At 53.8% G+C, this 16,847-nt stretch overlaps 1 protein-coding gene across 1 annotated transcript in view; it reads right to left on the reverse strand.

Moving 5' to 3' along the window:
• LOC147120625 (desmin-like) overlaps window positions 1-16,847 on the reverse strand; it is a 63,411-nt gene that overhangs the window by 13,372 nt on the left and 33,192 nt on the right. Inside the window, exons 2-3 of the mRNA XM_085986768.1 lie at window positions 9,308-9,368; window positions 8,064-8,159 (exon numbers count right to left, since the gene is read on the reverse strand). Coding sequence (XP_085842894.1) covers window positions 8,064-8,159; window positions 9,308-9,368 — 157 coding nt within the window. The remainder of the gene's footprint in view (window positions 1-8,063; window positions 8,160-9,307; window positions 9,369-16,847) is intronic.

Genomic DNA, 16,847 nt, shown 5'->3' on the forward strand with positions numbered 1-16,847 from the left:
ATTCTATGAGCAAGGACACGGGGACCTCCCTAACGTATATGTAAACATTTTAAGGTGTCACAGCTATGGCGTCACATTGTCACATGAAAATTTCGCGAATTTTTTATTGAAAAGATCTATCAAAAGTGAAAGGACACCAATCATTTCCTGAGAAGCCTATAACTGACCTGAGGCGTATCGAACCCGTGCTGTACCTGCCCTGGGAGTGTTTGATGGGACAGTGTAGAGGGAACTTTACTCTGTATCTAACCATGCTGTACCTACCCTGGGAGTGTTTGATAGGACAGTGTAGAGGGAGCATTACTCTGTATCTAACCCGTGCTGTACCTGCCCTGGGAGTGTTTGATGGGGCAGTGTAGAGAAGCTTTACTCTGTATCTAACCCATGCTGTACCTGCCCTGGGAGTGTTTGATGGGACAGTTAAGAGGGAGCTTTACTCTGTATCTAACCCGTGCTGTACCTGCCCTGGGAGTGTTTGATGGGACAGTGTAGAGGGAGCTTTACTCTGTATCTAACCCGTGCTGTACGTGCCCTGGGAGTGTTTGATGGGACAGTGTAGAGGGAGCTTTACTCTGTATCTAACCCATGCTGTACCATCCCTGGGAGTGTTTGATGGGGCAGTGTAGAGGGAGCTTTACTCTGTATCTAACCTGTGCTGTACCTGCCCTGGGAGTGTTTGATGGGACAGTGTAGAGGGAGCTTTACTCTGTATCTAACCCGTGCTGTACCTGCCCTGGGAGTGTTTGATGGGACAGTGTAGAGGGAGCTTTACTCTGTATCTAACCCGTGTTGTACCATCCCTGGGAGTGTTTGATGGGGCAGTGTAGAGGGAGCTTTACTCTGTATCTAGCCTGTGCTGTACCTGCCCTGGGAGTGTTATTTGGGACAGTGCAGAGGGAGCTTTACTCTGTATCTAACTCGTGCTGTACCTGCCCTGGGAGTGTTTGATGGGACAGTGTAGAGGGAGCTTTACTCTGTATCTAACCCGTGGTGTTCCTGTCCTGGGAGTGTTTGATGGGACAGTGTCGAGGGAGCTTTACTCTGTATCTAACCCGTGCTGTACCTGCCCTGGGAGTGTTTGATGGGACAGTGTCGAGGGAGCTTTACTCTGTATCTAACCCGTGCTGTACCTGCCCTGGGAGTGTTTGACGGGACAGTGTAGAGGGAGCTTTACTCTGTATCTAACCCGTGCTGTACCTGCCCTGGGAGTGTTTGATGGGACAGTGTAGAGGGAGCTTTACTCTGTATCTAACCCGTGCTGTACCTGCCCTGGGAGTGTTGGATTGGACAGTGTAGAGGGAGCTTTACTCTGTATCTAACCCGTGCTGTACCTGCCCTGGGAGTGTTTGATGGGACAGTGTAGAGGGGGCTTTATTCTGTATCTAACCCGTGCTGTACCTGCCCTGGGAGTGTTGGATGGGACAGTGTAGAGGGAGCTTTACTCTGTATCTAACCCGTGCTGTACCTGCCCTGGGAGTGTTTGATGGGACAGTGTAGAGGGAGCTTTACTCTGTATCTAACCCGTGCTGTACCTGCCCTGGGAGTGTTGGATTGGACAGTGTAGAGGGAGCTTTACTCTGTATCTAACCCGTGCTGTACCTGCCCTGGGAGTGTTGGATGGGACAGTGTAGAGGGAGCTTTACTCTGTATCTAACCCGTGCTGTACCTGCCCCGGGAGTGTTTGATGGGACAGTGCAGAGGGAGCTTTACTCTGTATCTAACCCGTGCTGTACCTGCCCTGGGAGTGTTTGATGGGACAGTGCAGAGGGAGCTTTACTCTGTATCTAACCCGTGCTGTACCTGCCCTGGGAGTGTTTGATGGGACAGCGTAGAGGGAGCTTTACTCTGTATCTAACCCGTGTTGTACCATCCCTGGGAGTGTTTGATGGGGCAGTGTAGAGGGAGCTTTACTCTGTATCTAGCCTGTGCTGTACCTGCCCTGGGAGTGTTATTTGGGACAGTGTCGAGGGAGCTTTACGCTGTATCTAACCCGTGCTGTACCTGCCCTGGGAGTGTTTGACGGGACAGTGTAGAGGGAGCTTTACTCTGTATCTAACCCGTGCTGTACCTGCCCTGGGAGTGTTTGATGGGACAGTGTAGAGGGAGCTTTACTCTGTATCTAACCCGTGCTGTACCTGCCCTGGGAGTGTTGCATTGGACAGTGTAGAGGGAGCTTTACTCTGTATCTAACCCGTGCTGTACCTGCCCTGGAAGTGTTTGATGGGACAGTGTAGAGGGAGCTTTACTCTGTATCTAACCCGTGCTGTACCTGCCCTGGGAGTGTTGGATGGGACAGTGTAGAGGGAGCTTTACTCTGTATCTAACCCGTGCTGTACCTGCCCCGGGAGTGTTTGATGGGACAGTGTAGAGGGAGCTTTACTCTGTATCTAACCCGTGCTGTACCTGCCCTGGGAGTTTTTGACGGGACAGTGCAGAGGGAGCTTTACTCTGTATCTAACCCGTGCTGTACCTGCCCTGGGAGTGTTGGATGGGACAGTGTAGAGGGAGCTTTACTCTGTATCTAACCCGTGCTGTACCTGCCCTGGGAGTGTTGGATTGGACAGTGTAGAGGGAGCTTTACTCTGTATCTAACCCGTGCTGTACCTGCCCTGGGAGTGTTTGATGGGACAGTGCAGAGGGGGCTTTATTCTGTATCTAACCCGTGCTGTACCTGCCCTGGGAGTGTTGGATGGGACAGTGTAGAGGGAGCTTTACTCTGTATCTAACCCGTGCTGTACCTGCCCCGGGAGTATTTGATGGGACAGTGCAGAGGGAGCTTTGCTCTGTATCTAACCCGTGCTGTACCTGCACTGGGAGTGTTTGATGGGACAGTGCAGAGGGAGCTTTACTCTGTATCTAACCCGTGCTGTACCTGCCCTGGGAGTGTTTGATGGGACAGTGTAGAGGGAGCTTTACTCTGTATCTAACCCGTGCTGTACCTGCCCTGGGAGTGTTTGATGGGACAGTGCAGAGGGAGCTTTGCTCTGTATCTAACCCGTGCTGTACCTGCACTGGGAGTGTTTGATGGGACAGTGTAGAGGGAGCTTTACTCTGTATCTAACCCGTGCTGTACCTGCCCTGGGAGTGTTGGATTGGACAGTGTAGAGGGAGCTTTACTCTGTATCTAACCCGTGCTGTACCTGCCCTGGGAGTGTTTGATGGGACAGTGTAGAGGGGGCTTTATTCTGTATCTAACCCGTGCTGTACCTGCCCTGGGAGTGTTGGATGGGACAGTGTAGAGGGAGCTTTACTCTGTATCTAACCCGTGCTGTACCTGCCCTGGGAGTGTTTGATGGGACAGTGTAGAGGGAGCTTTACTCTGTATCTAACCCGTGCTGTACCTGCCCTGGGAGTGTTGGATTGGACAGTGTAGAGGGAGCTTTACTCTGTATCTAACCCGTGCTGTACCTGCCCTGGGAGTGTTTGATGGGACAGTGTAGAGGGGGCTTTATTCTGTATCTAACCCGTGCTGTACCTGCCCTGGGAGTGTTGGATGGGACAGTGTAGAGGGAGCTTTACTCTGTATCTAACCCGTGCTGTACCTGCCCCGGGAGTGTTTGATGGGACAGTGCAGAGGGAGCTTTACTCTGTATCTAACCCGTGCTGTACCTGCCCTGGGAGTGTTTGATGGGACAGTGCAGAGGGAGCTTTACTCTGTATCTAACCCGTGCTGTACCTGCCCTGGGAGTGTTTGATGGGACAGTGTAGAGGGAGCTTTACTCTGTATCTAACCCGTGTTGTACCATCCCTGGGAGTGTTTGATGGGGCAGTGTAGAGGGAGCTTTACTCTGTATCTAGCCTGTGCTGTACCTGCCCTGGGAGTGTTATTTGGGACAGTGGTCGAGGGAGCTTTACTCTGTATCTAACCCGTGCTGTACCTGCCCTGGGAGTGTTTGACGGGACAGTGTAGAGGGAGCTTTACTCTGTATCTAACCCGTGCTGTACCTGCCCTGGAAGTGTTTGATGGAACAGTGTAGAGGGAGCTTTACTCTGTATCTAACCTGTGCTGTACCTGCCCTGGGAGTGTTGGATGGGACAGTGTAGAGGGAGCTTTACTCTGTATCTAACCCGTGCTGTACCTGCCCCGGGAGTGTTTGATGGGACAGTGTAGAGGGAGCTTTACTCTGTATCTAACCCGTGCTGTACCTGCCCTGGGAGTTTTTGATGGGACAGTGCAGAGGGAGCTTTACTCTGTATCTAACCCGTGCTGTACCTGCCCTGGGAGTGTTGGATGGGACAGTGTAGAGGGAGCTTTACTCTGTATCTAACCCGTGCTGTACCTGCCCTGGGAGTGTTGGATTGGACAGTGTAGAGGGAGCTTTACTCTGTATCTAACCCGTGCTGTACCTGCCCTGGGAGTGTTTGATGGGACAGTGCAGAGGGGGCTTTATTCTGTATCTAACCCGTGCTGTACCTGCCCTGGGAGTGTTGGATGGGACAGTGTAGAGGGAGCTTTACTCTGTATCTAACCCGTGCTGTACCTGCCCCGGGAGTATTTGATGGGACAGTGCAGAGGGAGCTTTGCTCTGTATCTAACCCGTGCTGTATCTGCCCTGGGAGTGTTTGATGGGACAGTGCAGAGGGAGCTTTACTCTGTATCTAACCCGTGCTGTACCTGCCCTGGGAGTGTTTGATGGGACAGTGTAGAGGGAGCTTTACTCTGTATCTAACCCGTGTTGTACCATCCCTGCGAGTGTTTGATGGGGCAGTGTAGAGGGAGCTTTACTCTGTATCTAGCCTGTGCTGTACCTGCCCTGGGAGTGTTATTTGGGACAGTGTCGAGGGAGCTTTACTCTGTATCTAACCCGTGCTGTACCTGCCCTGGGAGTGTTTGATGGGACAGTGTAGAGGGAGCTTTACTCTGTATCTAACCCGTGCTGTACCTGCCCTGGGAGTGTTGGATGGGACAGTGTAGAGGGAGCTTTACTCTGTATCTAACCCGTGCGGTACCTGCCCCGGGAGTGTTTGATGGGACAGTGTAGAGGGAGCTTTACTCTGTATCTAACCCGTGCTGTACCTGCCCTGGGAGTGTTTTATGGGACAGTGCAGAGGGAGCTTTACTCTGTATCTAACCCGTGCTGTACCTGCCCTGGGAGTGTTGGCTGCGACAGTGTAGAGGGAGCTTTACTCTGTATCTAACCCGTGCTGTACCTGCCCTGGGAGTGTTTGATGGGACAGTGCAGAGGGAGCTTTACTCTGTATCTAACCCGTGTTGTACCATCCCTGGGAGTGTTTGATGGGGCAGTGTAGAGGGAGCTTTACTCTGTATCTAGCCTGTGCTGTACCTGCCCTGGGAGTGTTATTTGGGACAGTGTAGAGGGAGCTTTACTCTGTATCTAACTCGTGCTGTACCTGCCCTGGGAGTGTTTGATGGGACAGTGTAGAGTGAGCTTTACTCTGTATCTAACCCGTGGTGTTCCTGTCCTGGGAGTGTTTGATGGGACAGTGTCGAGGGAGCTTTACTCTGTATCTAACCCGTGCTGTACCTGCCCTGGGAGTGTTTGATGGGACAGTGTCGAGGGAGCTTTACTCTGTATCTAACCCGTGCTGTACCTGCCCTGGGAGTGTTTGACGGGACAGTGTAGAGGGAGCTTTACTCTGTATCTAACCCGTGCTGTACCTGCCCTGGGAGTGTTGGATGGGACAGTGTAGAGGGAGCTTTACTCTGTATCTAACCCGTGCTGTACCTGCCCCGGGAGTGTTTGATGGGACAGTGTAGAGGGAGCTTTACTCTGTATCTAATCCGTGCTGTCCCTGCCCTGGGAGTGTTTGATGAGACAGTGCAGAGGGAGCTTTACTCTGTATCTAACCCGTGCTGTACCTGCCCTGGGAGTGTTGGATGGGACAGTGTAGAGGGAGCTTTACTCTGTATCTAACCCGTGCTGTACCTGCCCTGGGAGTGTTGGATTGGACAGTGTAGAGGGAGCTTTACTCTGTATCTAACCCGTGCTGTACCTGCCCTGGGAGTGTTTGATGGGACAGTGTAGAGGGGGCTTTATTCTGTATCTAACCCGTGCTGTACCTGCCCTGGGAGTGTTGGATGGGACAGTGTAGAGGGAGCTTTACTCTGTATCTAACCCGTGCTGTACCTGCCCCGGGAGTGTTTGATGGGACAGTGCAGAGGGAGCTTTACTCTGTATCTAACCCGTGCTGTACCTGCACTGGGAGTGTTTGATGGGACAGTGCAGAGGGAGCTTTACTCTGTATCTAACCCGTGCTGTACCTGCCCTGGGAGTGTTTGATGGGACAGTGTAGAGGGAGCTTTACTCTGTATCTAACCCGTGTTGTACCATCCCTGGGAGTGTTTGATGGGGCAGTGTAGAGGGAGCTTTACTCTGTATCTAGCCTGTGCTGTACCTGCCCTGGGAGTGTTATTTGGGACAGTGTCGAGGGAGCTTTACTCTGTATCTAACCCGTGCTGTACCTGCCCTGGGAGTGTTTGATGGGACAGTGTAGAGGGAGCTTTACTCTGTATCTAACCCGTGCTGTACCTGCCCTGGGAGTGTTTGATGGGACAGTGTAGCGGGAGCTTTACTCTGTATCTAACCCGTGCTGTACCTGCCCTGGGAGTGTTGGATTGGACAGTGTAGAGGGAGCTTTACTCTGTATCTAACCCGTGCTGTACCTGCCCTGGGAGTGTTTGATGGGACAGTGTAGAGGGAGCTTTACTCTGTATCTAACCCGTGCTGTACCTGCCCTGGGAGTGTTGGATGGGACAGTGTAGAGGGAGCTTTACTCTGTATCTAACCCGTGCTGTACCTGCCCCGGGAGTGTTTGATGGGACAGTGCAGAGGGAGCTTTACTCTGTATCTAACCCGTGCTGTACCTGCCCTGGGAGTGTTGGATGGGACAGTGTAGAGGGAGCTTTACTCTGTATCTAACTCGTGCTGTACCTGCCCCGGGATTGCGGACTGCTGACATTTGATGCTCGGAAAGGGGAAGTACCTTGAAGTGCACATCACACAAAAACACACTTAGAATCACAGAAACTTACAGCAGAGAAGGAGGCCATTCGGCCCATCGCGCCTGTGCTGGCTCTTTGAAACAGCAGTCGTGTTTCGTCCCACACCCCCGTTTATTGTCCGTAACCCTGTCAGTTCCTCATCCTCAAGAACCCGTCCAACTCCCTTTTAAAATTCTTGATGGAATCAGCTTCCACCACCTTTTCAGGTCGAGCGTTCCCGATTCCAACAACTCTGAGTGAAAACATTTCTCCTCATCTCCCCTCGAGATCTGTTGCCAATCATTTTGAATCTCTGACCTCTGGTTATTGACTCACTCGCCAGAGGGAATAGTTTTTCTCTATTTACGCTATCAAAACCCCTCATCATCCTGAAAACCTCTATTAGGTCACCTCTTAACCTTCTCCGTTCCGAGGAGAACAGTCCGAACCTTTCCCACCTCTCCTCATAGAAACATAGAAGATAGGAGCAGGAGTAGGCCATTCGGCCCCTCGAGCCTGCTCCGCCATTCAATGCAATCATGGCTGATCATCCAAATTCAGTACCCTGTCCCTGCCTTCTCCCCATATCCCTTGATCCCTTTAGCCTTAAGAAATATATCTAACTCCTTCTTGAATATATTTAATGAATTGGCCTCTACTGCCTTCTGTGGTAGAGAATTCCACAGGTTCACCACTCTCTGGGTGAAGAAATTCCTCCTCATCTCAGCCCTAAATGGCTTACCCCTTATCCTTAGACTGTGACCCCTGGTTCTGGACTACCCCGCCATCGGGAACATCCTTCCTGCATCTAGTCTGTCTAGTCCTGTTAGAATTTTATAAGTTTCAATGAAATCCCCTCTCATTCTTCTAAACTCCAGCAAATATAAGCCCAATCGACCCAATCTCTCCTCATACGTCATTCCTGCCATCCCAGGTATCAGTCTGGTGAATCTTCGCTGCACTCCCTCCATGGCAAGAACACCCTTCCTCAGATAAGGCGACCAAAACTGCACACAATACTCAAGGTGTGTAACTGAAGTCCCCGATGCCTTGGAAAGAGAATGGAGGAAAGTGTGAGGACTAAAGGTGCCATTGCTCTGACCCGCTCGCTCCGACTCACCTCTTCGTGCACCTTTTTGAGGAACGCGATCTCCTCGTTGAGGGACTCGATCCTGCGCTCGAGGTCGATGCGGGTCAGGGTGGCCGCATCAACATCCTGCAAAAGGAAAAGACACCTGCTGCAGCGGGATTAACGCCGATTGTTACCGTCACTCAGTAAGATGACTCCGACTGCCAGCTGTCTGTGGGCCGTTTAAAAATAACCCGTGGGGACCATCAGCTAAAGACCCTCCTTGCTCTGTGTCCAAGGAGAAAGCAGCCCGCCTGGTGGCGTGTTTCGTTGCTTTATCCGTACCCGCCTGCGCGATCGGCAGCGAATTCCAACTTTCACTCCCCTTTTGTCCCGGGATTTTGTCACGAAGGAGGCTCGCGAACCAGCTTCTCTCTGGGCAGCTGGGGATGGGTAATAAATGCCGGCCTTGCCAGTGATGCCCATTCCACGAGAATTAAATTTTTTAAAAAACGACACAGGTTGTCAGTGATCGGACCCAAGGATCTCACGGTGATGGTTCCTCCACATGCATCGCCCATTCCTTCATCATCGCTGGGTCAAAATCCTGGAACTCCCTTCCCTAACAGCGCTGTGGGAGTACCTTCAACACACGGACTGCAACGGTTCAAGAAGGCGGCTCACCACCACCTTCTCAAGGGCAATTAGGGGTGGGCAATAAATGCCGGCCTTGCCAGCGACGCCAACATCCCCGAGAATGAATTTTGAATGAAACTACACTGGGTTGCCGGCGATGGGACCCAGAATCTCACGGTGATGATTTCTCCACCCTAGCCAGGGCACTGTGGGTGTAAAATGCCCATGTCGCTCTCGCACTCGGTCGGCACGAGCTCGCAGTGAGCGGAGGGAGAGCCGCCTCCCACCCACCAATCAGCTTACATAGCCTGAGTCAGGTGGCCAACTCCGACTGGACGTATCCCTGGAGGTTTCGTCACATGACCGCCACCCCCCCACTCCAACCGTCCCGCCCCCCTACTCTCCCGCCATTGGTCGCCCGGCACGCCCATCCTGGCAGTGCCCCGCCTTCCCACGGCCAATCAGAAAGCGGACAGACGCTTGTTCACCCGATTGGATGATTCTGGACTGTCCGTCAAACTGACTTTTTTTTCCCCATTTCTAAACATTTTTACAACTAATAAACAAAGGTTTTAAAGAAAACATCTTTTTTTAACCCCCCCTCTCTCCCACTCACTGTGAATTTTCTCCTGGGAAGGGGATCAGAATGCAGGACTTACGTGTCGGAATGCAGCGAGGTTATTCTCAGCCTCCTCTTTCAGTTGGATCTCGTCCTGTAATCTGCAAGAGAAGATAGAAGCAAAATGGTCTTGATCCGAATCTCACTGCTCATAGACTGACCATCCAGCTCGATTCTTTTGAATGACTTTCCCCTTTCCCTCGGTGTCAGCCCTGGCTCTCATTGCCGAGTCTCCACACTTTCCTGAGCACATTAAAGGAATGCGGGCTGCTCCCTCCTCTCCTTGTCCTCGGCCTCATCCTACACCTCGTCCTGGGCCTCACCTACTCCTTGTCCTGGGCCTCACCTACACCTCATCCTAGGCCTCACCTACTCCTTGTCCTGGGCCTCACCTACTCCTTGTCCTGGGCCTCACCTACACCTCATCCTAGGCCTCACCTACTCCTTGTCCTCGGCCTCACCTACACCTTGTCCTGGGCCTCACCTACACCTCGTCCTGGGCCTCACCTACACCTCGTCCTGGGCCTCACCTACACCTCGTCCTGGGCCTCACCTACACCTTGTCCTGGGCCTCACCTACTCCTTGTCCTGGGCCTCACCTACTCCTTGTCCTGGGCCTCACCTACACCTTGTCCTGGGCCTCACCAACTCCTTGTCCTGGGCCTCACCTACTCCTTGTCCTGGGCCTCACCTACTCCTTGTCCTGGGCCTCACCAACTCCTTGTCCTGGGCCTCACCTACTCCTTGTCCTGGGCCTCACCTACACCTCGTCCTGGGCCTCACCTACACCTCATCCTGGGCCTCACCTACACCTTGTCCTGGGCCTCACCTACTCCTTGTCCTGGGCCTCACCTACTCCTTGTCCTGGGCCTCACCTACTCCTTGTCCTGGGCCTCACCTACACCTCGTCCTGGGCCTCACCTACACCTCGTCCTGGGCCTCACCTACACCTCGTCCTGGGCCTCACCTACACCTTGTCCTGGGCCTCACCTACTCCTTGTCCTGGGCCTCACCTACTCCTTGTCCTGGGCCTCACCTACACCTCATCCTGGGCCTCACCTACACCTCGTCCTGGGCCTCACCTACACCTCGTCCTGGGCCTCACCTACTCCTTGTCCTGGGCCTCACCTACTCCTTGTCCTGGGCCTCACCTACTCCTTGTCCTGGGCCTCACCTACACCTCGTCCTGGGCCTCACCTACTCCTTGTCCTGGGCCTCACCTACACCTTGTCCTGGGCCTCACCTACTCCTCGTCCTGGGCCTCACCTACACCTCGTCCTGGGCCTCACCTACACCTCGTCCTGGGCCTCACCTACTCCTTGTCCTGGGCCTCACCTACTCCTCGTCCTGGGCCTCACCTACTCCTTGTCCTGGGCCTCACCTACTCCTTGTCCTGGGCCTCACCTACTCCTTGTCCTGGGCCTCACCTACTCCTCGTCCTGGGCCTCACCTACACCTTGTCCTGGGCCTCACCTACACCTCGTCCTGGGCCTCACCTACTCCTTGTCCTGGGCCTCACCTACTCCTCGTCCTGGGCCTCACCTACTCCTCGTCCTGGGCCTCACCTACTCCTCGTCCTGGGCCTCACCTACTCCTCGTCCTCGGCCTCACCTACTCCTCATCCTGGGCCTCACCTACACCTCGTCCTGGGCCTCACCTACTCCTTGTCCTGGGCCTCACCTACTCCTCGTCCTGGGCCTCACCTACACCTCGTCCTGGGCCTCACCTACTCCTTGTCCTGGGCCTCACCTACTCCTCGTCCTGGGCCTCACCTACTCCTCGTCCTGGGCCTCACCTACACCTCGTCCTGGGCCTCACCTACACCTTGTCCTGGGCCTCACCTACACCTCGTCCTGGGCCTCACCTACTCCTTGTCCTGGGCCTCACCTACTCCTTGTCCTGGGCCTCACCTACACCTTGTCCTCGGCCTCACCTACTCCTTGTCCTCGGCCTCACCTACTCCTTGTCCTCGGCCTCACCTACTCCTTGTCCTGGGCCTCACCTACACCTTGTCCTGGGCCTCACCTACTCCTTGTCCTGGGCCTCACCTACTCCTTGTCCTCGGCCTCACCTACTCCTTGTCCTCGGCCTCACCTACACCTTGTCCTGGGCCTCACCTACTCCTCGTCCTGGGCCTCACCTACACCTTGTCCTGGGCCTCACCTACTCCTCGTCCTGGGCCTCACCTACTCCTTGTCCTGGGCCTCACCTACACCTTGTCCTGGGCCTCACCTACTCCTTGTCCTGGGCCTCACCTACACCTCGTCCTGGGCCTCACCTACTCCTCGTCCTGGGCCTCACCTACACTTCGTCCTGGGCCTCACCTACTCCTTGTCCTGGGCATCACCTACTCCTTGTCCTGGGCCTCACCTACACCTCGTCCTGGGCCTCACCTACTCCTTGTCCTGGGCCTCACCTACTCCTTGTCCTGGGCCTCACCTACACCTCGTCCTGGGCCTCACTTACACCTCGTCCTGGGCCACACCTACACCTCGTCCTGGGCCTCACCTACACCTTGTCCTGGGCCTCATCTACTCCTCGTCCTGGGCCTCACCTACACCTTGTCCTGGGCCACACCTACACCTTGTCCTGGGCCTCACCTACTCCTTGTCCTGGGCCTCACCTACACCTCGTCCTGGGCCTCATCTACTCCTTGTCCTGGGCCTCACCTACTCCTCGTCCTGGGCCTCACCTACTCCTTGTCCTGGGCCTCACCTACTCCTTGTCCTGGGCCTCACCTACTCCTTGTCCTGGGCCTCACCTACTCCTCGTCCTGGGCCTCACCTACTCCTTGTCCTGGGCCTCACCTACTTCTCGTCCTGGGCCTCACCTACTCCTTGTCCTGGGCCTCACCTACTCCTTGTCCTGGGCCTCACCTACACCTCGTCCTGGGCCTCACCTACACCTTGTTCTGGGCCTCACCTACTCCTTGTCCTGGGCCTCACCTACACCTCGTCCTGGGCCTCACCTACACCTTGTCCTGGGCCTCACCTACTCCTTGTCCTGGGCCTCACCTACACCTCGTCCTGGGCCTCACCTACTCCTTGTCCTGGGCCTCACCTACTCCTTGTCCTGGGCCTCACATACACCTTGTCCTGGGCCTCACCTACACCTTGTCCTGGGCCTCACCTACTCCTTGTCCTGGGCCTCACCTACTCCTTGTCCTGGGCCTCACCTACTCCTTGTCCTGGGCCTCACCTACACCTCGTCCTAGGCCTCACCTACTCCTTGTCCTAGGCCTCACCTACTCCTTGTCCTGGGCCTCACCTACTCCTTGTCCTGGGCCTCACCTACTCCTCGTCGTGGGCCTCACCTACACCTTGTCCTGGGCCTCACCTACACCTTGTCCTGGGCCTCACCTACTCCTTGTCCTGGGCCTCACCTACACCTCGTCCTAGGCCTCACCTACTCCTCGTCCTGGGCCTCACCTACACCTCGTCCTGGGCCTCACCTACACCTTGTCCTGGGCCTCACCTACACCTCGTCCTAGGTCTCACCTACTCCTCGTCCTGGGCCTCACCTACACCTCATCCTGGGCCTCACCTACACCTTGTCCTGGGCCTCACCTACACCTTGTCCTGGGCCTCACCTACTCCTTGTCCTGGGCCTCACCTACACCTCGTCCTGGGCCTCACCTACACCTTGTCCTGGGCCTCACCTACTCCTTGTCCTGGGCCTCACCTACTCCTTGTCCTGGGCCTCACCTACACCTTGTCCTGGGCCTCACCTACTCCTCATCCTAGGCCTCACCTACTCCTTGTCCTGGGCCTCACCTACACCTTGTCCTGGGCCTCACCTACTCCTTGTCCTGGGCCTCACCTACTCCTTGTCCTGGGCCTCACCTACACCTTGTCCTGGGCCTCACCTACACCTCGTCCTGGGCCTCACCTACACCTCGTCCTGGGCCTCACCTACACCTTGTCCTGGGCCTCACCTACTCCTTGTCCTGGGCCTCACCTACTCCTCGTCCTAGGAACATAGGAACATTCAGCCCCTCGAGCCTGTTCCGCCATTCAGTGAGATCGTGGCTGATCTGCGACCTAACCCCATATACCCGCCCTTGGCCCATATCCCTTAATACCTTTGGTTAACAGAAAGCTATCAATCTCCGATTTAAAATTAGCCATTGACCTTGCATCAATTGCCGTTTGCAGAAGAGAGTTCCAAACTTCTACCCCCTTTGCGTGGAGAATTTCACTCCTGAAAGGCCTGCCTCTAATTTTTAGACTTTGCCCCCTAGTCATAGAGTCATAACAGCACAGTAGGAGGCCATTCGGCCCATCGAGTCCGTGCCGGCTCTCTGTAGAGCAATCCAGTCAGTCCCATTCCCCCGCTCCATCCCCGTAGCCCTAGACTCCCCAACCAGTGGAAATAGTTTCTCTCAATCTACCCTATCTGTTCCCCTTAATATCTGGAAAACATCAAATCAAATCACCCCTTAACCTTCTAAATTCCAGGGAATACAACCCTAGTTTGTGTAATCTCGCCTTGTAATTTAACCCCTGGAGTCCAGGTATCATTCTGGTAAATCTAAGCCACACTCCCTCCAAAGCCTACTCCTCCTCCGAGGCCTCACTCTATTTATCTTGGGCCTCACAGGACTCCTCATCATAGGCCTCACTCTATTTATCTTGGGCCTCACAGGACTCCTCCTTCTAGGCCTCACTCTATTTATCTTGGGCCTCACAGGACTCCTCGTCATAGGCTTCACTCTATTTATCTTGGGCCTCACAGGACTCCCCCTCCTAGGCCTCACTCTATTTATCTTGGACCTCACAGGACTCCCCCTCCTAGGCCTCACTCTATTTATCTTGGGCCTCACAGGACTCCTCATCATAGGCCTCACTCTATTTATCTTGGGCCTCACAGGACTCCCCCTCCTAGGCCTCACTCTATTTATCTTGGGCCTCACAGGACTCCTCCTTCTAGGCCTCACTCTATTTATCTTGGGCCTCACAGGACTCCTCGTCATAGGCTTCACTCTATTTATCTTGGGCCTCACAGGACTCCCCCTCCTAGGCCTCACTCTATTTATCTTGGGCCTCACAGGGCTCCCCCTCCTAGGCCTCACTCTATTTATCTTGGGCCTCACAGGACTCCTCATCATAGGCCTCACTCTATTTATCTTGGGCCTCACAGGACTCCCCCTCCGAGGCCTCACTCTATTTATCTTGGGCCTCACAGGACTCCTCATCATAGGCCTCACTCTATTTATCTTGGGCCTCACAGGACTCCTCGTCATAGGCCTCACTCTATTTATCTTGGGCCTCACAGGACTCCCCCTCCTAGGCCTCACTCTATTTATCTTGGGCCTCACAGGACTCCTCATCATAGGCCTCACTCTATTTATCTTGGGCCTCACAGGACTCCCCCTCCTAGGCCTCACTCTATTTATCTTGGGCCTCACAGGACTCCTCATCATAGGCCTCACTCTATTTATCTTGGGCCTCACAGGACTCCCCCTCCTAGGCCTCACTCTATTTATCTTGGGCCTCACAGGACTCCTCGTTCTAGGCCTCAGCCTACTCCTTGTCAGATGGGAATGTCCAGTTATTTTTGGTGATCATCCACTTGCTAAATAAGTTGGTCGTAACTTTCCCTTGGCATTCCGTGATGGAATTAGCTTTTCAGGTCCTCCCAAATGCCCTTGAAGCCGATCCTATTTTTACCTTTGATCCCAGCTGCCATCTCGGTAAATGTCCTGCTCTTGTCGCAGCTGTTTATAGTTTCTTTCACGCAATTAGCTTTCCAACTGCAGACTCAGTTACCGTATGTCCAACTGTCTGTGTTTACATCCTTCATAAGATGTCAGCCGTGGCTCAGTAGGCAGCACTCTCAGCGTCTGAATCCAGAAGGTTGTGGGTTTGAGTCCCCACTCCAGAGACTTGAGCACAAAATCCAGGCTGACACTCCCAGCGCCGTACTGAGGGAGTGCTGCACTGTCGGAAGTGCCGTCTTTCAGATGAGACGTTAAACCGAGGCCCCGTCTGCCCTCTCAGGTGGACGTAAAATTACTCTTACTATTTCGAAGAGGAGTAGGGGAGTTCTCCCCGGTGTCCTGGGGCCAATATTCATCCCTCAACCAACATCACTAAAAAAACAACAACAGACAATGCTGGAAACACTCAGTGGGTCAGGGCAGCATCGAGGAGAGAGAAACGGAGTTAACGTTTCAGGCCGATGACCCTTCATCAGAACTGGAAAAGGTTGGAGAAGTCAAAAGGTTTGCTATTGTATCACTAAAAAACAGATGATTTGGGCATTTATTTAATTGTTGTTTGTGGGATCTTGCTGTGCGCAAATTGGCTGCTGCACTTCCTACATTACAACAGTGAGTGAGCCAGGCCAACATCCCCAGCATCGAAGCTTTGACCACACTTGATCAGCGTCAGCATGCCCGATACGAGACTCCCAAAACAAACGCTCTACTTGGAACTCCGACACGGCAAGAGAGCCCCAGGTGGGCAGAGGAAACAATTCAAGGACACCCTCAAAGCCTCCTTGAAAAAGTGCAACATCCCCACCGACACCTGGGAATCCCTGGCCCAAGACCGCACAAAGTGGAGGAGAAGCATCCGGGAAGGCGCCGAACACCTCGAGTCTCTTCGCCGGGAGCAAGCGGAAGCCAAGCGCAAACAGCAGAAGGAGCGCACGTCAACCCAAGCACCCCACCCACCCGCCCCTTCAACCACCGTCTGCCCCACCTGTGACAGAGACTGTAGGTCCCGCATTGGACTCATCAATCACCTGAGAACTCATTTTTAATGTGGAAGCAAGTCATCCTCGGTTCCGAGGGACTGCCTAAGAAGAAGAAGAACAGTGACTACAAACAGCAATGAGATAAATGACCAATTACATGATTTTGTTATGTTGGTTGAGGGATAAATATTGGCCCCAGGACACCAGGGAGAACTCCCCTGCTCTTCTTCGACATAGTACTGCGGGATCTTTTACGCCCACCTGAGAAAGCAGATGGGGCCTCGGCTTAATGTCTCAGCCAAAAGACGGCACCTCCGACAGTGCGGCACCTCCGACAGTGCAGCACCTCCCTCAGTCCTGCACTGGGAGTGTCGGCCTTTGTATTGGACATGAACCCACGATCTTCTGACTCAGAGGCGAGAGTGCTGCCCCAGAGTCACGGCCAACACCCAAACAGGGGAGAAAATGAGCAAAACAGAAAGTGCGCATAATTTAGCAAAATGCAACCTCCCCGCGAAAAGGGTCCTGCCTCGGCTCTTTGAAAGAGCTCTCCAATTAGTCCCACTCCCCCCTGCTCTTTCCCCACAGCCCTGCAAATTTCCTCCCTTCAATTATTTCTCCAATTCCCTTTTGAAAGTTACTATTGAATCTGCTTCCACCGCCCTTTCAGGCAGCGCGTTCCAGATCACAACAACTCGCTGCGTAAATAAAAATTCTCCTCATCTCCCCCTCTGGTTCTTTTGTCGATTATCTTCAATCTGCCTCCTCTGGCTACCGACCCTCCTGCCACTGGAAACAGTTTCTCCTTATTTACTCTATCAAAACCCTTCATGATTTTGAACGCCTCTATCAAATCTCCCCTTAACCTTCTCTGCTCCAAT

The sequence above is a fragment of the Somniosus microcephalus genome, chromosome 4 (genome assembly GCF_052327205.1).
Source record: "Somniosus microcephalus isolate GS21.2 chromosome 4, FLI_Smic_1.0, whole genome shotgun sequence".
NCBI classification, from domain to species: Eukaryota; Metazoa; Chordata; class Chondrichthyes; order Squaliformes; family Somniosidae; genus Somniosus; species Somniosus microcephalus.